Here is a 25053-nt window from a genome sequence, read left to right on the forward strand (position 1 = left end):
ACTATTTCATCATCTTTTCTATTCCTTCATTTTGGTGAATAGTGGATCTCGGATCTCCTGAACGGGTTCTTTATTCTTCATTTTCCATCTCTTTTTGTCTTCTGGCTCTAGATTCTAGCAAACAGTGGGTAACCAATAAATACTTGCTCAATGAATGAACTAGGAATTAGGATGAAAAGCTGAAAATACGGTGCTCAGAGCTATCCAATTATATTAAAAATGCTTCAAAAGGTAACCAGAGATATTCTAAGCAGGAGCTAGACAATCCTTGGGATGGATTTTGTTAAGATCAGGAATACCTAAGACTATAATTCCAATACTAGAAAAGCAGTTTTCATCATGGTGGTTTATTAGCAGCATATTTCAACATACAGGAATACACATGTTTAAGAGCAGATCAAAATCAGATGCAAAAAGGCCACTATGTCAACATCTTGGCAGCCACTCTTCACCTAGGACTTCCTCCTCACAGCACTAGGCAAGAGCTATATGGCCAACTGCTCACTGACCTCATCAACGATGACACAGCTGAAGGGGACGCCTCCTTGCCCACGGAAAGCAGCCTCGAGCAGCAAGCCACCACTCGTGCTCAGGGTGCAGCAAATGATGTGTGACTCTAAGATGATGATGCTCTGTGTCTTCTGTGGGCGTCCTTGAACCTAAGAGAATAAAAGTTCATCAATGTTCACTTGTATCTAAAAACTTCTTCACTATGATAGGCCTCTTTGCACTGTAACACACTTGCCACTTATGTGGCAGAAAAATGTTCAGTAAATGTCAGGTGGGAACCTGCAATCTAGGAAACAGCAGCACTCAAGGTACTCAGAAGCCATCAGAGAGGACAGTCTGCAGGGGAGTCTAATCTCGGAACGTGATTTCAGCACGTTAAGAAAAATTTATTCAGGGTTTAATTTGGTCAAAGTAAACTTAAAATTCTTACAGCCTGATGTATGTGGGAAGGTATCAGAATAAGAAAGACTAAATAATTCTACTGAACTGTGAAGCAATTATCTGAGTAAAACCAGGAACAAAACTGAGCCTGAACATACCCTTTTCTGTTAGTTTTAGCATGTAACCTTATTCCTTCTTTTATAAGAACAGTACCAACAAAAACACCTGTGACACTCATGAGCACTTTACTCCCACAGAACTAACGACCACCTTGGTCCACGTCTATATAATGGAATAAACTGAGATGGAGACTGAGTCTCATCAGAGATTCAGTTAGTCTATTTCTGCTCCTGAAAAGCTGGAGCTGAGCATATGACAGACTCAAACCTGCACTCTTGGAGGCAGGTCTGTGAGGTGGTGGTGGCAGCTGTGGCCCTCCCTCCAGTGCTCATATGCTAACTGCCATATCCCTCTCCATACAGCCAGCATCATGGTCAAACTGCAAGTGCAATTAATTTAACAACCCACAGAACAATGTGATCAGTGGCAAAAAACCGTAACACCAGTAAACAAAGACTTCATCCTGAAATATGGAAAGATTAATTTTGGGCTGAGTTTAAACTTTAATAGCTTTCCACGTAATTTTTACTGGAGAAGGAAATGGCAACCCACTCTAGTGTTCTTGCCTGGAGAATCCCAGGGACGGGGGAGCCTGGTGGGCTGCCATCTATGGGGTCGCACAGTGTCGGACACGACTGAAGCGACTTAGCAGCAGCAGCAGCAGCACATAATTTTTAATTGAAATAAACTGCTAGTGGAAATATGCATTAAATTGAACTATATTCATTTAGCCACACAGAAGTCAAAAATATATTCAAGAGAAAAATCTCAGCTCAAAAATACAAATGCCATTACCAGTTCATAGTACCCTCTCTCCCTTACCCCCAGTTCATTTCATTAGGGCTCTATGCTGGCCATTCTAGCTTCGACTCACCTAAACTTGAGTTGATATTTTTATATCCAAAGAATACTGGGGGAAAAGTTATACATGCTATAAAAGAATTTTTGTGATCAAAAACAAGTAAAAAGAGCTTATGCTTTCAGCTAAAAATTGAGGGAAAAAAGGCACTTTTCTTGTGCCACATCCCAGTCACTGTTGGTCTACCTGAATTCAGACATGTAATTTTCTTTCTTCTTTATTTTTAATACAGGAAAACCCTACAAATTTAGTTTCATTAATTATTCATATGACAATTACCATAAATTTCTGGGTTGGAGAGAACACTGACTTTCAGAAAAAACTATAAATGTACAAGCAGTTACACCATTTTCTCTATTTTTGTATATGCTTGATATTAATTTTTCATTATAAAAAAATTTTATTGATTTATATACATTTTGACCACACATGCAGCTTGAGGGATCTGAGTTCCCTGAAAAAGGGATTGGATTCACATCCTCTGCATGGACGTGCAGAGTCCTAATCACTGGACAACCGGGAATTCTCAGATTTTAAATGTAACTGAGAAAAGACCATAGGCTGTCTGAATGAACTATTTCATAATTTCAAAAAAGAAATGCCAGGAAAATGCTACAGATGAACTACTTACCTCTTTAATTTTAGAAGCAAGCTCCTGCCTTTCTTTTGAAACTCTGGCAATTTTTCCATCTAATTCTTGCCTCTGAAAAAAATTAGACTGCTATCATTAAACTAAGCATTTTAAAACGCTTTCCAATGAACTGCCTCACATTTCAAAAAGAAGAGCCAGTACTTTACCAATGAAAAACTGATTCGCCCAGTGTGTTTCCCCTACCAGTCTCTCTATACTACTGTGTATCAGAGTTCAGCTAAGCTACTCCAGGGCACTGCTGCCCTGACATCCATTGTGTTTGGCAAGGTGCCTGCTGTGACTTCAAACTGACACTCGCCCCTCACTCTTGCAAATGTCTTATATAGCACCCAGAGAGTCACCAGCAAATGTTCGCTCTTGTCAATGCTGTTTCCTTCCAGCACCTGTATGCCTTATACGTGACCTTGAAATAAAACCCTCCAAGAAACTTACCAAAAGCCTGCTCTTTCCATTCAAACTGCCCAATTCAGCCCTAGTCTGGATATGTCAAAACACTCCACCCATGGACCCTGATACAGATATGTGGCCCAGGGCCTGCTTCTGTCTGCACTCTGCATGGACCTCCTGCGTGGCTCCTCAAGGTATGCTATGTACCTCCTCCAGGACCTGTGAGTAATAAATCTATTACAACTTCTCCTGTGGTCTGTTTTTAAACCTCAGCTCATTACCCAGCAACCCAACAACTAACACTCCACATTCCATTCAGTAGGTGTTAATTAGCCAGACATCCTGGAATGTGAAGTCAAGTGGGCCTTAGAAAGCATCACTACGAACAAAGCTAGTGGAGGTGATGGAATTCCAGTGGAGCTATTCCAAATCCTGAAAGATGATGCTGTGAAAGTGCTACACTCAATATGCCAGCAAATTTGGAAAACTCAGCAGTGGCCACAAGACTGGAAAAGGTCAGTGTTCACTCCAATCCCAAAGAAAGGCAATGCCAAAGAATGCTCAAACTACCGCATAACTGCACTCATCTCACACGCTAGTAAAGTAATGCTCAAAATTCTCCAAGCCAGGCTTCAGCAATACATGAACCGTGAACTTCCAGATGTTCAAGCTGGTTTTAGAAAAGGCAGAGGAACCAGAGATCAAATTGCCAACATCTGCTGGATCATGGAAAAAGGAAGAGTTCCAGAAAAACCTCTATTTCTGCTTTATATGCCAAAGCCTTTGACTGCGTGAATCAGATTAAACTGTGGAAAATTCTTCAAGAGATGGGAATACCAGACCACCTGACCTGCCTCTTGAGAAACCTATATGCAGGTCAGGAAGGAACAGTTACAACTGGACATGGAACAACAGACTGGTTCCAAATAGGAAAAGGAGTACGTCAAGGCTGTATATCGTCACCCTGCTTATTTAACTTCTATGCAGAGTACATCATGAGAAACGCTGGGCTGGAAGAAGCACAAGCTGGAATCAAGATTGCCAGGAGAAATATCAATAACCTCAGATATGCAGATGATACCACCCTTATGGCAGAAAGTGAAGAGGAACTAAAAAGCCTCTTGATGAAAGTGAAAGTGGAGAGTGAAACAGTTGGCTTAAAGCTCAACATTCAGAAAACGAAGATCACGGCATCTGGTCCCATCACTTCATGGGAAATAGATGGGGAAACAGTGGAAACAGTGTCAGACTTTATTTTGGGGGGCTCCAAAATCACTGCAGATGGTGATTGCAGCCATGAAATTAAGACGCTTACTCCTTGGAAGAAAAGTTATGACCAACCTAGATAGCACACTGAAAAGCAGAGACATTACTTTGCCAACAAAGGTCTGTCTAGTCAAGGGTATGGTTTTTCCAGTGGTCATGTGTGGATGTGAGAGTTGGACTGTGAAGAAAGCTGAGCACCGAAGAATTGATGCTTTTGAATTGTGGTGTTGGAGAAGACTCTTGAGAGTCCCTTGGACTGCAAGGAGATCCAACCAGTCCATTCTGAAGGAGATCAGCCCTGGGTGTTCTTTGGAAGGACTGATGCTAAAGCTGAAACTCCAGTACTTTGGCCACCTCATGCGAAGAGTTGACTCACTGGAAAAGACTCCAATGCTGGGAGGGATTGGGGGCAGGAGGAGAAGGGGACGACAGAGGATGAGATGGCTGGATGGCATCACCGACTCGATGGACGTGAGTTTGGGTGAACTCCAGGAGTTGGTGATGGACAGGGAGGCCTGGCGAGCTGCGATTCATGGGGTCGCAGAGTCAGACACGACTGAGCAACTGAACTGAATTAGATAAATTCTCTTTTTTTGACCACACAGTGAAGTATGTGGGATCTTAGTTCCTCAGCCAGGGATTGAACCTGTACGCTCTGCAGTGGAAAGCTCAGATTCTTAACCACTGGACCACCAGGGAAGTCTGATAAATTCTTAATACTGTATTTAAGATGCAGATCTGTCCAAGGTATTGTAGGTTGGCTCTTCCTGTCTGCCTAGCAGGCCAACCCTTGGCACATCATTTACCTGTTACCAACTGCTGCTGTCTTCAGGCTACAACAGCAGAGTTGAGTGGCTAAAAGAGACTCTACATAGGCCTGTAAAGTCTAAAATATTTACTATCTGGTCCTTTAAAAAAACGTTTAACTCCTAATGTAAAGATACCATTTTTGTATACATCTTTTACACAAATTATATACTATTTCACAACAAAAGAACAGCATCAAATACTCAACTAGTTTATCTATGAGCTGTTATAAACACTGATCAAGAAATGTTTAGATACCTGCGATTCCCTTCCACCTCGGCATAAAGCACGCTGGCGGGAAAGTTCATCAAGTTGACGATCAAGAAATTCCTTTCTTTTGTGCATCTCCTGAACATGAGACGGTAAGTCTTTTTCTTTAAAGAAAATAAAAAGACAAAGAATTGCTCATTCTAACAAATATATACATATTCACACACAATGAGAAGGAAAACTAGCTTTCAAAATCAGACTATTTCTAGGGTCTCCAAATTACCTTTAATGCCCAAGCCAACTATACAACAAGAAAAAAATAAATTAGTATATACCTTTATTGCATACTTACTCATTCTGTGGTTAACTTGACTGTCCAAACTGAATTTCAGGACCTCATTATTAATAGACTTTTCTGGACCTAGACGTACTAAATTTATATCTCCACAGTTTCCTGTTGATAAAAGTCACACAGAGATTAGTAAGAACACTGCCAATCTCTGTACATAATAACTGTCTTTTAGCAAAATATTAACAATCAGAGAAGGGAGCTAACATGAACTATTAATCAACCAGACATCTGGAACTGTGCTAAAGGCTCCACATATATCCTTTTAGATAAAGCTTTATAAAAACCCCTAAAAGACAAGGACTTATTTCCGCCTAATAAAAGCTACTGCTACTGCTGCTAAGTCGCTTCAGTCGTCCGATTCTGTGTGACCCCATAGACGGCAGCCCACCAGGCTCCCCCGTCCCTGGGATTCTCCAGGGAAGAACACTGGAGTGCGTTGCCATTTCCTTCTCCAACGCATGAAAGTGAAAAAATAAAGTGAAGTCGCTCAGTCGTGTCCGACTCCTAGCGACCCCAAGGACTGCAGCCCTCCAGGCCCCTCCGTCCATGGGATTTTCCAGGCAAGAGTACTGGAGTGGGGTGCCATTGCCTGGGGTTTCACAAATAGTATATAGCAGAGATGAGATTCTATTACACTACTGTTCCTCAAACTATGTTCTATTCAACAATCCATGGTAAAATTCGTTTGGAAAATGGCTGAGTTAAAAATAAACAGATTTCTTAACCTCAGGATATTTCAAAAATGAAGATGTTTATCTTTTAATACATGTCTGAATTCCCCAAATGAAATCTTTTGGGACCACCAACCAAATCCTTTTCTGTAGAATACTCAGAACCAAGGTTCTGAAACTCTGCTCCACATCACAATGCCACCTCAGGATCTAAGGGACAGAAGGTGCTGGAAATTCTGGTAATTTCAAAAACTGTCAGCATCATTTGAACTGGTTTACTAACCACATTTTTAATTCTAGGTTAGTACACTCAGGTATTATTTAGTCTAAAAATCTCCCACTGCTTCACTGAACTAAATAACATCAACCAAGCAGTATTTATTAGCACCTATCCCAACCTAACATGTCATGTGACTTGCTTGCTGTCTCCTTTCCCTGAATCCCAAGCCCCAGAGAATCAGGTTTTGTTTTGGTCACTGCCTAGAACACCAGCTGGCACACAGTAAATACAATAAACGTGCTGAATGAATAAATTAACAATTTATTATACAGTTGTCTACATGTATCTGTATTCCTAGTTCAGCTCCTTCTAAATTTGAAGCCATCTTCTCTGGCCAACATTTACTTGAAAGTTTCAAAACTGCTAAGTTGATTATCTGCCAGAAAGGTGATGAGATTTATACCCACTCTAAGCACCTCAAAATACTTCAGAAATTAAAACAGAATCCTTTAAATTGCAGGGTGAGCTCAGAAGGATGTAAAAGAAATTCCTAGGGGCGAAAAACAGAGAAAGGTGAAAACCAGATATGAAAGCTCCTGAGCTGCTGTGGCTTCCCTGGAGGGAGAAGGATGAGAGCCCATCACTGTCCAGGTGCTGAGGTGTTGGGTTTTTTAATTCACATACAACAAAACACAAGGATTTAAAAATTAGCAAAAGTCACTCAAATGCAGAAAACTTGAATAAATCAACAATTAAAGACATTCAGCAGACAAAAACTTATCCATCTGTCAAAAAACAGACCAAAAAGTAAAAAGAGAACAACAAACACCAAAACAATACTAAAAACAGATTAACTTTCAAGGAACAGATAATCACTTACACAAAACATTGCAAATAAATGTCTGTATAAAATTCAGCACCCATTCATAAAAAAAAGCTAATGAAAAACGGACTTCTTTAACCCAATAAAGGATATAAACCAAATCCCACAAACATATATATCACATGCATTGGAAAAAAAAAAAAAAGTACTGAAAAATAAAGAAAAAAGCTCTCTTTACCGACAGAGATGTCATTTTCTAACCAAAAAAGTTAAAACCTAGACCCGGCATTTGTCCCACCTTCATCCAGCCTTGTCGTGTTGTCAATGGACACCTGAAAAAGTGCTTATTACCCCTCCTCAGGAAAAGGAAAGTGAAAACAGCACCCTGCCCACTGTCTGGGCACTGTTCTCAGTGTGGGATCTGACACAACCACTTTCTAGAAGGATCTGGCACTATCTAGAAGATGCACAAATCCTTCAACCCAGCATTTTCACTTCTAGGTGTATCACGCTGCTGCTGCTGCTGCTGCTGCTGACGCTAGACCAGCGCTTTTATGAGGTACACTTTACATTGTACTGAAAGCAGTACACTCACACTTCACCAGTAAAATAGGTTTCACAGAATACTACTTACCCCGCTCATTAACTATGCTCTAATCTTTTCTGTTTCCCTCTATTCTGTTCTATCTTATGTAAGTATGCTGGTTCTGATCTCCCTAAACTGATTTCACAATCCAGTGACTGGTCACAAGCCACACTGTGAGAGAAGCACTGTCCTGGAAGGCCACATGAACGAAATTCGGGAGATGTCAATAAGCCAGAACTGGCTCACTTTTTGTCATTCAAAGCTCCCCACACTAAACACTGAAAACAAATTAAAAGCCTACATAAATATCATACCCATAGGATTCTTCTTGTCTTTACACTTTTCTTTGAATTCAAGGATAATTTTTTTCATAAGTTCATCAACAGCTGCATTGGAAGGAGCACATACGAGGACACGGTTTTGCTTGATTTTGGCGTTGGAGTTTTCATCTGAATACCCCCTCCTCTGGTTCTGCAATTTGCATCAAACAAAAAGTCCTGATGAGTTCTATTACACAATGTTATAGTTCTTTCCTACTTTCACATATATTCAAAAGTTCCTATAATAAAAATAAAAAGCACCTGCATCTTCATTTCAGTTCAGTCGCTCATTCATGTACAACTCTGCGCCCCATGTATCACAGCACATCAGGCCTCCCTGTCCGTCACCAACTCCCAGAGTTCACTCAGACTCATGTCCATCAAGTCGGTGATGCCATCCAGCCATCTAATCCTCTGTTATCCCCTTCTCCTCCTGCCCCCAATCCCTCCCAGCATCAGTGTTTTCCAATGAGTCAGCTCTTCGCATGAGGTGGCCAAAGTACTGGAGTTTCAGCTTTAGCATCATTCCTTCCAAAGAATTCCCAGGGCTGATCTGCTTCAGAATGGACTGGTTGGATCTCCTTGCAGTCCAAGGGACTCTCAAGAGTCTTCTCCAACACCACAGTTCAAAAGCATCAATTCTTCAGTGCTCAGCCTTCTTCACAGTCCAACTCTCACATCCATACATGACCACTAGAAAAACCATACCCTTGATTAGACGGACCTTTGTTGGCAAAGTAATGTCTCTGCTTTTCAATATGCTATCCAGGTTGGTCGTAACTTTCCTTCCAAGGAGTAAGCGTCTTAATTTCATGGCTGCAATCACCATCTGCAGTGATTTTGGGGCCCCAAAATATAAAGTCTGACACTGTTTCCACTGTTTCCCCTTCTATTTCCCATGAAGTGATGGGACCAGATGCCGTGATCTTCGTTTTCTGAATGTTGAGCTTTAAGCCAACTTTTTCACTCTCCACTTTCACTTTCATCAAGAGGCTTTTTAGTTCCTCTTCCCTTTCTGCCATAAGGATGGTGTCATCTGCATATCTGAGGTGATTGATAATTTCTCCCGGCAATCTTGATTCCAGCTTGTGCTTCTTCCAGCCCAGCGTTTCTCATGATGTACTCTGCATAGAAGTTAAATAAGCAGGGTGACGATATACAGCCTTGACGTACTCCTTTTCCTATTTGGAACCAGTCTGTTGCTCCATGTCCAGTTCTAACTGTTGCTTCCTGACCTGCATATAGGTTTCTCAAGAGGCAGGTCAGGTGGTCTGGTATTCCCATCTCTTGAAGAATGTTCCACAGTTTATTGTGATTCAGACAAAGGCTTTGGCATAGTCAATAAAGCAGAAATAGAGGTTTTTCTGGAACTCTCTTGCTTTTTCCATGATCCAGCAGATGTTGGCAATTTGGTCTCTGGTTCCTCTGCCTTTTCTAAAACCAGCTTGAACATCTGGAAGTTCACAGTTCACGTATTGCTGAAGCCTGGCTTGGAGAATTTTGAGTATTACTTTACTAGCGTATGAGATGATGTAATTGTGCGGTAGTTTGAGCATTCTTTAGCATTGCCTTTCTTTAGGATTGGAGTGAACACTGACCTTTTCCAGTCTTGTGGCCACTGCTGTTTTCCAAATTTGCTGGCATATTGAGTGTAGCACTTTCACAGCATCATCTTTCAGGATTTGAAATAGCTCCACTGGAATTCCATCACCTCCACTAGCTTTGTTCGTAGTGATGCTTTCTAAGGCCCACTTGACTTCACATTCCAGGATGTCTGGCTCTAGGTCAGTGATCACACCATAGTGATTATCTGGGTCGTGAAGACCTTTTTTGTACAGTTCTTCTGTGTATTCTTGCCACCTCTTCTTAATATCTTCTGCTTCTGTTAGGTCCATACCATTTCTGTCCTTTATAGAGCCCATCTTTGCATGAAATGTTCCCTTGGTATCTCTAATTTTCTTGAAGAGATCTCTAGTCTTTCCCATTCTGTTGTTTTCCTCTATTTCTTTGCATTGATCTCTGAGGAAGGCTTTCTTATCTCTCCTTGCTATTCTTTGGAACTCTGCATTCAGATGCTTATCTTTCCTTTTCTCCTTTGCTTTTCGCTTCTCTTCTTTTCACAGCTATTTGTAAGGCCTCCCCAGACAGCCATTTTGCTTTTTTGCATTTCTTTTCCATGGGGATGGTCTTGAACCCTGTCTCTTGTACAATGTCACAAACCTCCATCCATAGTTCATCAGGCACTGTGCCTATCAGATCTAGTCCCTTAAATCTATTTCTCAATTCCACTGTATATTTATAAGGAATTTGATTTAGGTCATACCTGAATGGTCTAGTGATTTTCCCTACTTTCTTCAATTTAAGTCTGAATTTAGCAATAAGGACTTCATGGTCTGAACCACAGTCAGCTCCTGGTCTTGTTTTTGCTGACTGTATAGAGCTTGTCCATCTTTGGCTGCAAAGAATATAATCAACCTGATTTCGTTGTTGACCATCTGGTGATGTCCATGTATAGAGTCTTCTCTTGTGTCATTGGAAGAGGGTGTTTGCTATGAGCAGTGCGTTCTCTTGGCAAAACTCTTTTAGCCTTTGCCCTGCTTCATTCCGTACTCCAAGGCCAAATTTGCCTGTTACTTTAGGTGTTTCTTGACTTCCTACTTTTGCATTCCAGTCCCCTATAATGAAAAGGACACCTTTTTTGGGTGTTAGTTCTAAAAGGTCTTGTAGGTCTTCATAGAACCATTCAACTTCAGCTTCTTCAGCGTTACTGGTTGGGGCATAGACTTGGATTACTGTGATATTGAATGGTTTGCCTTGGAAACGAACAGAGATCATTCTGTCATTTTTGAGACTGCATCCAAGTACTGCATTTTGGACTCCTGTTGACCATGAGGGCTACTCCATTTCTTCTAAGGGATTCCTGCCCACAGTAGTAGATATAATGGTCATCTGAGTTAAATTCATCCATTCCAGTCCATTTTAGTTTGCTGATTCCTAGAATGTCAACGTTCACTCTTGCATCTTACACTGATATTAAAAACTTATTGTGAACAGCTCCATCCCAATACAAAATAAAAAGTTTAAAAAGATTACTCAGTCATAAAATTTTATCGTTAACTTTTCTGAGCCTTACCTTATTATCCACTGATTTTATTCAATACCCAATCCAACCAAAATGCAGCCCAGGGATAGATAAATCCAGGATGGTCTCCTGGTATCAGCTATGGCCACTAACAAAGCCACCATTCTAGCCCTCAGGAGTGATTGCACACAAAACAGTATTTTCTGCCTTTTTATTTCTTATAACCTTCTCCATCTCTGCTAACCCTTTATCCGATACGGTTCCACACAGTATCAAAAGATACACAAAAGTGAAGGGGGAAAAGGCACTTTAGTACTTAATCACACGTTAGTTAAATCTAGTGATGTGAAATGATATATTCAATTAAGAATGCTGCTGCCCTCACAAACACTTTACCTCTGTCAGCAGGCGGTACAGGATGCCAACAATGGTTTTTGATTTTCCTGTTCCAGGTGGTCCATGAATCAGACAGATCTTGGCAACTGATGGGGAGTGTTTCACCATGGCACATGCAGTTTCTATCGCTTTCTTCTGGTCTTCATTGAAATCTTTTAAGTAGGCAACCTATATGAAAGACATTAGTGAGAATGACTTTTTCTTCCTGTGGTTGCCCAGGAAAGCTAGACAGTGGAAAAATCTGTGTAAACTGCTCCTGTCCTCCATCAGACAGAAGCTTTATGATCAGGCAAGACTCCAAAATGACCTTTAATCTAAGAAGCGCATTCACTACTGGAAAGAGTCACTTACAAGTATCTACAGGCTTCAGTCCGTCTATAAATAAAACAATATTTTTATTTGTGATTCTTATAAAGATCATGAACTGTTTTTGTACTCTTCTTTTTATTTATTCTCTGATTCTTCCCATTTTAGTCAATTCTCTCCCTAGACAGTAAAACCATTCCAAGAGTTTCTTTCCTAACACAAGTGACAGAGTGGAGAGGATCTTGGTTCAGCTCTGAGTCTACACCTCAGTTTCACTCTCAAGCTGTGTTTCCAAACTCACCTCTCCGGACTTCAGCCTCCACCGATTTTTATATAAATCTCGGATCCCTTAGAAGGTGAGAATTGAATGAGAAAACACATGGAAGCCCGAACACAAGGAAGGGGTTCAAATAACAATTCTTTCCCTTCACCTGTCTCTGTGTTAATTTCCTGGAACTTATACACAATTTTATAATGAGAAATATCCATTCACACAATACAATAACTTTTGTCTTCAAACCGGCAACAGTACCAAAAGCTCCACTGGTCATTCAAATGCAAAATTCATTCCATTAAACCTATTCCTACTTACTCCTGCATTTTAACCACCTAAAAAGTAGGATGTTCACCTAATATTTTAATGTTGTTCTTCAAGCATATTTTCAACTCCTTATTGCACTCTACCTTCTTCCTGAGGTAAGCTAACACAAAGACACACTTTACAACATTAAAGAAAACTAGGCACTAAAAATTTCACTGGGCATACACTGTGACTAATAAGTCTTTGCTGTGGACAAAAGAACATGATGCTTTAACGTTGTGACATGAAATGTTCTGACTTTCCCTGTATCAAATGGTCATCACTCACAATTCTCTCAGATGTTGCAGTTGGTAAATCTTTTGTACAGAAGTCCATGGGGTTTGGATTCAGAATGGCTCTGGCCAGTTGGTTCCGACCACTCAGCAAAGACATGGCTTTCAACTTCCTTTGTGTAGTCACCAGAGAGCTGATTACAAAGCATTTCACGAGTTCATTTAAATTGACTGGTAAATTATCTTGAGTCTGGATGGAAACCGAACACTCAAATTTCCCATTATGCACTGTTACCAAGATAGAGAAAAAGCAATCTCGGTTACCAGTGAATGCAAAGTGTCCAGTTAAAAAGGTTATTCAGAACAAAGTGTTTTATAACATGTTTTCTACACATCATTCAAATAATTTACTCAGTGAAGGTAAATTACTATTTATCTACTGAATGGCTCCTACAAACCAGGCAACATTCCTATCCTCAGGAGGCTTATTTTTTAGGAGGCGGCGGCAGGTAATCAAACAAACATGCCAGGTGATGGTAAGTAGCATGAAGAATGCAGAGGAGGGGGATGAGGAAGTGAAGAGGGATGTAAGGGAGTGTTATGCAGACAAGAGAGTCAGGGAAGACCTTCCTGATAAGATGACATTTGGGCATGGTCTTAATACAATGAAGCCATGTTGATAACTGGAAAATTATGTTATAGGCAGGGAATCAGCAACCGCAAAGGCAGCAGGGTATCTGGATTATTGAGGAACAGAGAGAAGGCTGGTGTGCTGGGAGGAAGCGAGCTCGAAGCCTGAGAAACTACTGGTGGCTACTCTTCACAGGCCTCTGCAGTAATGACTCTGAGTCAGGTCAAGGGCTACAGGACAGCTCTGTGTAGGGAAGGGACCTGCTCTAATGCCCACATTAAAAGAATCACTTATGGTGAATGAAGAATACACTACAATGGGAAAAGCAAAAAGACCACTTAATCCAGGTGAATCCAGGTGAAAGTGAATGGTCCTGTGGGCCAGGATATAGTGGGAGAGGTGGGGCCAGGATGGAGGATATACTGCAAAGGATGGGCCAGTAACAGGACTTCCTGATGAATTGGTTGGAGCCTGTGAGGGAGAGAAAGACTCCAGCATGACTCTGAGGTCTGGGGCTGAGTAACTGGGAGAATGGAGGTACTGCATCCTATGATGGGAAAAGCTGAAGCAACAGCACATCAGGCAGTAAATCAAGTGTTTCTTTTTGGAGTAGATTTTAAATGCCTAATAATCTCCAAATGGAGATGGCAGAGTATTAGATACATGAAGAGCTCAGGGAAGGAGGCCACCTTTGAAACAGAACTCTGGCAAATGTAGCCACCTGTCAGAGTCAAAAGCACAGACAAAGCTATGTATCCCCACAGCTCCTCTTCTACACGCATCCTACATGAAGAGCTGAGCTGTGCTCACACGAGAGTAAACACAGCATATCAGTTACGACACGGCACACTGCTCAACTCCAACAGCTTTGTTGCTGTTTATAAGATGTAACGCAAAAAGGTGAAGGGATAACGAAATCATATTCTCTTCACATAAGAGAGACTAAAAAAAGCAGCAATGTCAAAAGGGCAGCTTGGCTTATATAAAGAATGTGGACTTCTCAGTCAAATAAAATTAGGTTTCAATTCTGAACCTACCATTTAATACTAAGGGTGACCTTGGGTAAGTTATTCCACATCCCGACCTCTGATATCCCAATAAGCAGGGAACAACTAATTCTGCTTTGCAGGGCTCTGGGAAAAGATAGTAAATGTGCACAGGAAGGACAGGGCACACTGTGTGGCACATAGTTGGTACTCCTTAAATTCAAGCTAACATTATTTCTGTTATGCTCCCTTAGGGAGAGAAGCCCCTACAACACAGTGGAGGAAAGTGACAGAAACAGTAAAGCGCTCAAGGTGCCTTAACAGTTAGTTACATCTTTGGTCTGCTCATTAATAATTAGCCAGAAAACCAAAGCTGGAATGTGATTTAACAAACAGATGGCTTGCAAATTATGTTTTATAACAAACACTGACAGATGAAGAAATTTACTAGAAGGAAAAGAAGACATTACAAAAGAACACTTTTAAATCTGAAGTCTAAAGCAAGAAATACTGGGCCTTTTCCAGCTGAGTCTAGAAAATCTAAGAGAGGTCTTGGAAAGGTAAATAAATCATCAGCCTCACAAACACAAGTCTGATAAATGTACATCAGCTAAATGTACAGCAAATACATGGCTGGTAAAGCCTAATTTAGAAGGAAATGAGAAGACAAGTTTCTGACAGACTTCTCTACAGAGTCTCACTAGGTACTCACTGACTGAAGTACGACGGAATTTATGAACATAGCCACAATAATATTCACAGGCATCCTCCAGGTGACTCCACTCTAAATCTTTCTTCTCCTCATTGAGTCTTTCAGGAACCAAAAACACCAAATCATTTTCCCTTGGATGAAGCTGTTTAGCTAGCTCACATTCCTCAAGATAAACTGTAAAAGAGTAAGAAGTCAGCATTTATTCTAACAGAATAAATATACATAAGATTAACTAAAGGATATTAAACCCTTGTACTAAGAGTTCAAGCAAGTAGCATACACACTTCAAAAATGATGGTCTAAGCCAGTGGGCATTTTCAAATATTGATCACAGAGTATTACAAAGTTTTTCTTAAAAATTTACTGCTACAACACCAAAATAGATGAAGTCATAATATTCAAAAGGAGCTAATAAATTTCCTTTCCTTGAAACTTACCTTAGTTTTTAATCAAAAAATTCCCACTTTTGTGCTCTACTTTCAAAATCCCCAGAGAAAACCTGGAAACAAATATCCAAGTACATAGAAGCATTCTGAGCCTACTGGTGGCATTTCAAACAAGGGGAAAGGACAGCAGTAAAATAAATGGGGCTGGGAAAACAGCACGCTCTAATTAAAAAGTTTAGTACCAACTTTGCCAATTTTCAACAAACTTCAACATTTTTCTTCCTCTAAAACTTACACAGGAATGCAAAGGGACAAGAATAGCCAATGTACTCATAAGGCAAAACAAGCTAAGAGGACTTGTTTACTAAGACTTATTCTAAAGCTTAACTAATCAAGCAATGTGACATGGGCACTGAGGTAGGCAAATGATCCAATAGAGAAAGGCGTCCAGAAAATATCAGTGCATTAAATAGCCACTAGATTTATGGCAAACATGGCACTACAGACCATGAAGAAAGGATAGTCTTTTCAATTAACAGTAGTGGGATAATTACATCTCCATTAGGGGAAAAAAATGAAACATGGCCCCTACATCTTACTCATGCACAAAATCGATTCCAGGTTGACAAAACAGTGAAGCCTCTAGAAAAGGGATTGGTAAACTTTCTGTAAAGAGCCAGATTTTTCTTTGCAGGCCACATATGGAATCTGCTACATATTCATCATCACCATCTTTTTTTCAAAACCTTTTAAAAATATACAAAAACTTTACTCTAGGGCAATATAAAAACAAGATATGGGGTAGATGTGCAAGCTGTTATTTGCTGGCACCAGTTCTAGATGTTAAGATAATATATATATGACGTGCAGAAGGGAAAGGTTTCTTCAATGAGTCATAGAGCATTCCATAAAAAAATACACAAATGCATTTGTTATGCTAAAAATAAATTCTAAACAAGAATTTTAAAGACATCTCTATGAGAGTCATAATGCAAGCCAAAGTGGGAGAACGGTTTATATCCAAATTATACAAAGAACTCATTACAAATCAGTAAGAGAAAGACAACAGAAAATGAACAAGTCTTTTGGCTTCCCCAAAGAGGTTACTTAAGCATCTACTAAATATATAAAAAGGGGCTCAAGTTCATTGATAGCAAAATAAAACCACAAATGGCCATTAGTACGCACACAGTAACAGGTTAAATTAATAGCACAATCGATACAAATGTGTTGGTATAAACATGGAACAATGTGACTTCCATACACTGATGGGGGTGCATAATTTCTGTATAAACTGGCTTGGCATTATCTACTTCAGTTGAACTCATACAACTCATTTCAGGAGACAAGACTACAAAAATGCCCTCACATGACACTAGAGACACATGAATGACCACAGTGGCATTATTCATAAAATGCTATGCGTAGAAGAGTTATTAACATAGCAGGCCTGAGGCTTCTTCTGTCCTCAGAAAGCTTACAAGTTGCCCCCCTCACATTGGCATCTAAGAACTTGGATTTCCAGACAGTTCTCATTCACTGATGACAATGGTGCACTGCATCTAACCTGTTTGCCAAATTCTTTCTCTATGGTTTATGTCAAACACCCATTTTGCTTCTGGAAAGTTATGAATCTGGAATGGGCAGAGGGTGTTGCAGGCACTGAGTCCCTCAGTTTCCCTGGTAGGTAACATGTCACATGTTTTGTCACACCTGACTAGTGGGACAATTAAGTGCCTGTTGTGTGACTCCACTGGGAAAGGACTCTTGAAGGTTGCTCCTGGTCTGCTTTAGACTTCTCCCATGTGCTTAGTCCCATTTGCTAATTTTATTTTGTATCCTTTCACAATAAGAAGTCACAGCCATGAGCATGAATATAATTCCTGTGAGTTGTCCTAGTGAATCTCTGAACCTGGGGTTGGGCTTGTGGACTCCTGATACAAAAGAAGACCTTCAGACCAAAACTGATGGAAAAAATGCCCATTAATGGAAATTCCCTGGTGGTCCAGTGGTTAGGACAAGCCACATGGCTTGACCAAAAAATAAAATAACAATCTCCATCAACGGTAAAACTGTGATGTAGTTATACACTGAAATAATACTACAGCAATTAAAACAAGTACTGAAAATATACACAAAATTGATGAATTACACACATGTTAAATGAAAGAAGTCAGAAACAAGAGGAAAGACTATGTGATTCTATCATAAAGATAAATGGCAGATAAATCAGTTACTTAAATATTAAAAAGAAATATAAAATTACAAGAAAACATGAAACTATTTAATTTCTAAAACCAAAATTTGAACAGTAACGTTTAGGAACATAAGAAGATAAAAACTGCCTCAAAAACCAAATGTGAAACTGAACACAAATAATGAAACTGAAAAAAAAGTTACAACAAATGCACACAAATAAGAAGAAAAGAAACTCCCTAACAGAAAAATGACACATGGTATGCAGAGACAATTATGTGACCCTTTCTAACCCCAAGAATATAAAAGACCACTAAAGATTTGGGGACAAAATGTATAACCTCAAATGAGATACAATTCCCATGTAAAACGGGAAAAGTTTAAACTAGCAAATGAGGAGAGACACATTCTTCTGTTCTTATGTTAGACGTGACAATGGAATTCTTTTTGGTAGACAGAGGCAATATGAATCAAGTCTTAAAATGCATACACTGTGATCCAGGCAAAAGGATTTATTCAGTGTAATAGTGAAAAATCATAAACAATACACACATCTAACTAGAAACTGGTTCAACAGAACTATGGAACATGCTAACAACAGAATAATTACAAATACTGAAAAGACATTTACAACAGATTAAATGAAAATAAGTCAAATGTAAGCTTCGTGAAGGCAGAATTTTATGTTCTCATCTCAGCTACATATCTGGCATCTAGAATCACACACTATCAGGCAGTACACAGTCAATAAATATTTGCTGAGTTAAGTAAATAAAAAAAGTCACAAAATAGGTAAATAACCCAACCCCCCTCACCACCTCCCCACACTTCACACAGATGAGGAGCAAGTCTAGCAGTAATATATGCACTACTAATTATCCTCATTAAGTAAGACTTTAAACATATTCTACACAAGATTCAACTTAGGAAACCTATAAGAGGTTTCAAACAATTATCCTGTTCCCTCAAAAGAAATCTCTCCAATTATTACATGACACAGTGCAAGTTACTTAAGAAAGAACTTACCCACAAACTCCCAGTATTTTTTATAATCACCAGGAAATTTTCGTAAATGTAACTGATGGAATTTCTCTTTGTTTGGAGAGCTGATCCATTCCTGTGCCACCTTAGCAAAGCAAAAAAAGCAAATTGAGAAAGCAAAGACATCTGAAAATTTTTCCAAAGTAAGCAACAACAAAATCCAGAACCTAGAAATCCCAGGTGACAGAAATAGTAAATATTAACTTAGGACTTCTGGTTTCCAGCTTGGCATGTATGGAACTTAAAAATCACCAGTCCATCCTAACAAGTATAAAGAGACAAAAAGGTGGATACAGACAATCAAGACTTACCAGAGCAGAAACCCTTAAGCAGAAACCTCCATGGCCAGGAAGAAAACCTGAACTGGATTTGACAAACTGTTGGAGGCTCAGTATAAACAACTCTGAATGCTTAAAAACTCCAAGGCGACCCAGTCATAAGGGATATCCAACAGTCTGCTGAGTTTCACATCTAGGAGCTCTAATAGGGCCCCACAGTAAATGTAGGAGAAAATTCCCTGTGTCCTTTGGTGGGAGAGGGGGAGTGGATATAGCAGTGTTGAGGATTAGGAATTTTAGAACCATTTTAAAATACATCAGAGTATTCTGACCTTTTAAAATAATTTTTCACTGGATGATAATTGCTTTACAATGTTGTGGTGATTTCTGCTGTATAACCACCTGATTCATCTATTAAATATATATCCCTTCCTTCTTCAGCCTCCCTCCCACCTCCATTCTAACCTTCTTAACACGGCTTTGATCTATACAAAAACTATTTTACCAGAGCTAAACTTGCTGGATGACAACGGGTGAGATGGCTGGATGGCATCACCAACCCGATGGACATCAGTCTGAGCAAGCTCCAGGAGTTGATGATGGCCAGGGGAGCCTGGTGTGCTGCAGTCCATGGGGGTCAGAGTCGGAGACAACTAAGCAACTGAACTGAACTGAAACTTGCTAGGCTTTTATCAGAGCCTAACCTACTTGGGGGAAGAAAACCTACTCCAACCCATTCTGGTCATCCTGTCTCACCTGAGGAGGCAGGGAGAAACCAAGATGAATGAGTGTGAAAAGCCAGAGGCAAAGGCTCACTAAAAGACTGACACCTGGGCTTCCCTGGTAGCTTAGTGGTAAAAAAAAAAATCCTGCTGCCAATGCAGGGGACATAGGTTAGATCCCTGATCCAGGAAGATCCCATATGACAGGGAGCAACTTAGTGCTTGCACTACTGAACCTGCGCTCTAGAGAGCCCAGGAATGGCAACACACCCTAGAACTTGTGCTCTGCAATAAGAGAAGCCACTGCAATGAGAAGTTCCCGCACCACAGCTAGAGAGCAGCCCCCACTCGCCACAACTAGAGAAAAGCCCGAGCAGCAACGAAGACTCAGCACAGCCAAAAAATAAAAAAGACTGAAAGCTTATCACAGGACTATGGCATGCTCTCCCTTCCCCCATACCTCAGTACTATTTACTAAATGTCTATTTACTGCTGTTCTTTTTATTTAGTATATCAAATCCACCTTACAACAAAAAATAACTGCATTCTCAAACACAAAAACACACAGTTTGAAGAGACTGAACAAGCATCAAAATTAGTCACATATAGCAGGAATACTGGAACTGTCAGACCAACAATTTTTCAAAAATAATATTAATTTATATACTAACTTTAAAGGAAAAAGTAGCCCATGAACTAATAGGTGGATAAAGTAATGAATGAGATGTCAATTCTGAAAAAGATCCCAAAGGAAAGGCTAAAACACTAACAGAAATGAAGGATGCCTCTGCTGGGCTCATTAGAACAATGGACACTGCTGAGGAAAGAATCTCTGAGATTTAGGATGCAGCAACAGAAACTACCAAAGCTGAAAAACAAAGAAAATGAGGAAAAAAGCCACACCCCAGAATATCCAAGAACTGTGCCACAATGCCAAAAGCTGCAGCATACACATAATGGGGATATGAGGCGGAGGGAGGGTGGGGAAGAAGCAGTACTTGAGACAATGACGACTCAGTTTTCCAAAATTAATATCAGACCCCAAATGTCAGATCCAGGAAGCTCAGATACCAAGCAGAATAAATGCCAGAAACTACATCTTTAGGAAACATATCATATCATATTCACATTTTAGGAATTTGAAATATTAAAGATAGAAAGAAATCTTTAAAGAAGCCAGTGAGGGGAAAAACCCCCTCTCTATAGCAGAGAGGATTAAGAACTACATCCCACTTCTCTTCAGACAAATGCAAGGGAGTGAAACATTTAAGATGACTGAGACAAAAACAACCCTACCAACCTAGAATTCGGAATCCTGCAAAATTATCCTTTAAAAGTGAAGGAGAAATAAAGATCTTCTCACACAAAATTTGAGGGCATTTGTCACCACTGCACCTATCTTGTAAGAAAAGTTAAAAGATATTCAAAGAGAAGGAAAATTATATAGGTCAGAACTCAAATCTACATAAACAAAGGAAGACCATCAGAGAATGAATACGTGAAGCAAAATTAAAACTTTTGTTTCTTATTTTTAATTCATCTAACAGATAATAGCTTATTCAAAATAACAGCAACAACGTATTAAACTATGGATGCTTATGTATGTGTGTGTTTGTTAACGGAGGCCTATGTGTATGTGAAACAAATGACAGCAGTGATACATTGGATGCCAAGGAAAAATCAGGAATATTTCGTTATTGTAAGGCAGACACACTATCCATGAAGTGTTATCTGAACACAGACTTGGTTGTAAATATATACTACAAGCTCTAAGGCAATCACTAAAAAAAATTTTGTTGATATTCTAAGGATAGAGAGACAATAAAATTATATAAAGTGCTCAATTAAAACCACAAGAGCAGGGACAATAAAAACAGGAATAAACAACAAGGGTAACAAATAGAAAATAGGAGCATGTACAGTTAACATGCTGAAGCTAAAGCTCCAATACTCTGGCCAGCTGATGTGAAGAGCTGACTCACCAGAAAAGACACTGATGTTGGGAAAGACTGAGGGCAGGAGGAGAAGGGGGTGACAGAGGATGAGATGTTGGATGGCATTGACTCAATGGACATGAATCTGAGCAAACTCTGGGAGATAGTGAAGGACAGGGAAGCCTGGCATGCTATCATGGGGTTGCAACGAGTTGGATGTGACTACGCGACTGAACAACAAATCCTTTCATCATAAACATTTCTATTAACAGCTCTTTTTATGTGAACCTCTGGCAGACAACATTATTGGCCTCTTCATGGATCACAGCCTTGTTGTGGTAAAGGAGCTTATGTAACTAAATGAAGCCATTAGACATGCTGTGCAGGGCCACCCAAGAGAGACAGGTCTGAGTCAAGAGTTCTGACAAACCATGGTCCACTGGAGAAGGAAATGGCAACACACTCCAGTATTCTTGCCTTGAAAACCCCATGGACAGTTCAGTTCAGTTCAGTCGCTCAGTCGTGTCCGACTCTTTGTGATCCCATGCGCTGAAGCATGCCAGGCCTCCCTGGTCCGTCACCAACTCCCAGAATTTACCCAAACTCATATCCATTGAGTCGGTGATGCCATCTAACCATCTCATCCTCTGCCGTCCCCTTCTCCTCCTGCCTTCAATCTTTCCCAATGTCACAGTCTTTTCAAATAAGTCAGCCCTTCGCATCAGGTGGCCAAAATATTGGAGTTTCAGCGTCAGCATCAGTCATTCCAGTGAACACCCAGGGCTGATTTCCATATGAAAAGACAAAAAAATATGATAAATGAAGATGAGCTCCCCAGGCTGGAAGGTGTTCAATGTGCTACTGGGGAAGAGCAAAGGGCAATTACTAATAGCTCCAGAAAGAAAGAAGAGGCTAGGTCAAAGTGGAAACAATGCTCAGCTGTGGATGTGTCTAGTGGTGAAAGTCAAGTCTGATGCTGTAAAGAGCAATACTGCGTAGGAACCTGGAATGTTAAGTCCATGAATCAAGGTAAATTGGACGTGGTCAAGCATGAGATGGCAAGAGTGAACATCAATATCTTAGGAATCAGTGAACTAAAATGAATGGGAATGGGAGAATTTAATTCAGATGACCATTTTATCTACTACTGTGGGCAAGAATCCCTAAGAAGAAATGGAATAGCCCTCACAGTCAACAAAAGAGTCTGAAATGCAATACTTGGGTGCAATCTCAAAAATGACAAAATGATCTCAGTTCATTTCCAAGGCAAACTGTTCAACATCACAGTAATTCAAGTCTATGACCCAATCACTGACGTCGAAGAAGCTGACCAGTTCTATGAAGACCATCAACACCTTCTAGAAATAACCAGAAAGAAAGATGTCCTTTTCATTACAGGGGATTGGAATGCAGAAGTAGGAAGTCCAGAGATACCCAGAATAACAGTCAAGTTTGGCCTTGGAGTACAAAATGAAGCAGGGCAAGGATAACACAGTTGTGTCAAGAGAACATACTGGTCACAGCAAACACCCTTTTCCAACAACACAAGAGACAACTCTACACATGTATGTAGACAACTCTACACATGGATGAAGACATCTCACAAGATGGTCAATATGAAATCAGACTGATTATGTTCTTTGTAGCCAAAGATGGAGAAGCTCTATACAGTCAGTAAAAACAAGACCTGGAGCTGACTGTGGCTCAGATCATGAGCTTCTTATTGCAAAATTCAGGCTTAAATCGAAGAAAGTAGGAAACCACTAGGCCATTTAGGTATGACCTAAATCAAATCCCTTATGATTACACAGTGGTGACAATGAATAGACTCAAGGGATTAGATCTGGTAGACTGAATGCCTGAGAAACTATGGACAAAGGTTCGTAACGCTGTACAGGAGGCAATGACCAAAACCATCCCAAAGAAAAAGAAATGCAAGAACGCAAGTTGTCTGAGAACGCTTTACAAGTAGCTGAGAAAAGAAGAGAAGCAAAAGGCAAGGGAGAAAGGGAAAGACATACTCAACTGAATTCAGAGTTTCAAAGAATTTCAAGGAGAGATAAGAAGGCCTTCTTAAATGAACAATGCAAAATGAAACAGAATGGGAAAGACTAGGGATCTCGTCAAGAAAACTGGAGATGACAAGGGAACATTTCATGCAAACGTGGGCCCAGTAAAGGACAGAAATAGCAAGGACCTAACAGAAGCAGAAGAGATTAAGAAGACGGGGTAAAGATCAACATGAATCAGCCACAGGTATACCTATGTATATAAAACTCTTAAGAGGAAATTATAAAACTCTCAGAGAAACACTCTTTGACATACATCACAGCAAGATCCTCTTTGACCCACCTCCAAGAGTAATGAAAATAAAAACAAAAATAAGTGGGACCTAGGTTAAACTTAAAAGTTTTGCATAGCAAAGGAAACTACAAACAAAATGAAGAAGCAAACCCTCAGAATGGGAGAAAATAACTGCAAATGAAACAACTGACAAAGGATTAATCTCTAAAATGTACAAGCAGCTCACGCAGCTCAACAGCACAAAAACAACCCCATCAAACAGTGGGAGAAAAGACCTAAACAAACATTTCTCCAAAGAAGACATACAGGTGGCTAATAAACACATGAATATATGCTCGACAATGCTTGTTATTCAGTTCAGTCGCTCAGTCGTGTCTGACTCTTTGCGACCCCATGAATCGCAGCACGCCAGGCCTCCCTGTCCATCACCAACTCCCAGAGTTCACCCAGACTCATGTCCATCGAGTCAGTGATGCCATCCAGCCATCTCATCCTCTGCTTGTTATTAGAGAAATGCAAACCAAAACTACAATGAGCTATCACCTCACACTGATCAGAATGGCTATTACCAAAAAATCCACAAATAATAAATGCTGGAGAGGGTGTGGAGAAAAGTGAACCCTCTTGCACTGTTGGTGGGAACGTAAATTGATATAGCCGCTACAGAAAACAGTATGGAGATTCCTTAAAGAACTAGGAATAAAACTACCACATGACCCAACAATCCCACTACTGGGCATATACCCTGAGGAAACCAAAACTGAAAAAGACCCACGTACCCCATGGTTCATTGCAGCACTATTTACAATAGCTAGGACATGGAAGCAACCTAGATGTCCACTGACAGATAAATGAATACAGAAGTTATGGTACATATACAATGGAATATTACTCAGCCATAAAAAGAAATGCATTTGAGTCAGTTCTAATCAGGTGGATGAACTTGGAGCCTGGAATACAGAGTGAAGTAAGTCAGAAAAACAAATACTGAATATTAATGCATACATATGGAATCTAGAAAAATGGTACTGATGAACCTATTGGCAGGGCAGTACTGCAGACACAAACATAAAGAGAGCTGTGGACACACAGTGGGGCTAAG

The 25053-nt window shown here is 40.1% G+C and overlaps 1 protein-coding gene across 10 annotated transcripts in view; it reads right to left on the reverse strand.

Moving 5' to 3' along the window:
* SETX (senataxin) overlaps positions 1 to 25053 on the reverse strand; it is a 91722-nt gene that overhangs the window by 20781 nt on the left and 45888 nt on the right. For all 10 annotated transcript variants that reach the window (XR_011569477.1, XM_070799478.1, XM_070799479.1 and 7 more), the window contains 9 exons: positions 18699 to 18798; positions 15091 to 15264; positions 12817 to 13049; positions 11643 to 11810; positions 8159 to 8315; positions 5545 to 5646; positions 5241 to 5356; positions 2502 to 2573; positions 510 to 659 (listed from right to left, as the gene is read on the reverse strand). Coding sequence is in view for 9 of the 10 variants with exons in the window: in XM_070799478.1 (XP_070655579.1) it covers positions 510 to 659; positions 2502 to 2573; positions 5241 to 5356; positions 5545 to 5646; positions 8159 to 8315; positions 11643 to 11810; positions 12817 to 13049; positions 15091 to 15264; positions 18699 to 18798 (1272 nt within the window). In the remaining variant the exon portion in view is untranslated. The remainder of the gene's footprint in view (positions 1 to 509; positions 660 to 2501; positions 2574 to 5240; positions 5357 to 5544; positions 5647 to 8158; positions 8316 to 11642; positions 11811 to 12816; positions 13050 to 15090; positions 15265 to 18698; positions 18799 to 25053) is intronic.

This window comes from Bos indicus, chromosome 11, assembly GCF_029378745.1.
Source record: "Bos indicus isolate NIAB-ARS_2022 breed Sahiwal x Tharparkar chromosome 11, NIAB-ARS_B.indTharparkar_mat_pri_1.0, whole genome shotgun sequence".
NCBI classification, from domain to species: Eukaryota; Metazoa; Chordata; class Mammalia; order Artiodactyla; family Bovidae; genus Bos; species Bos indicus.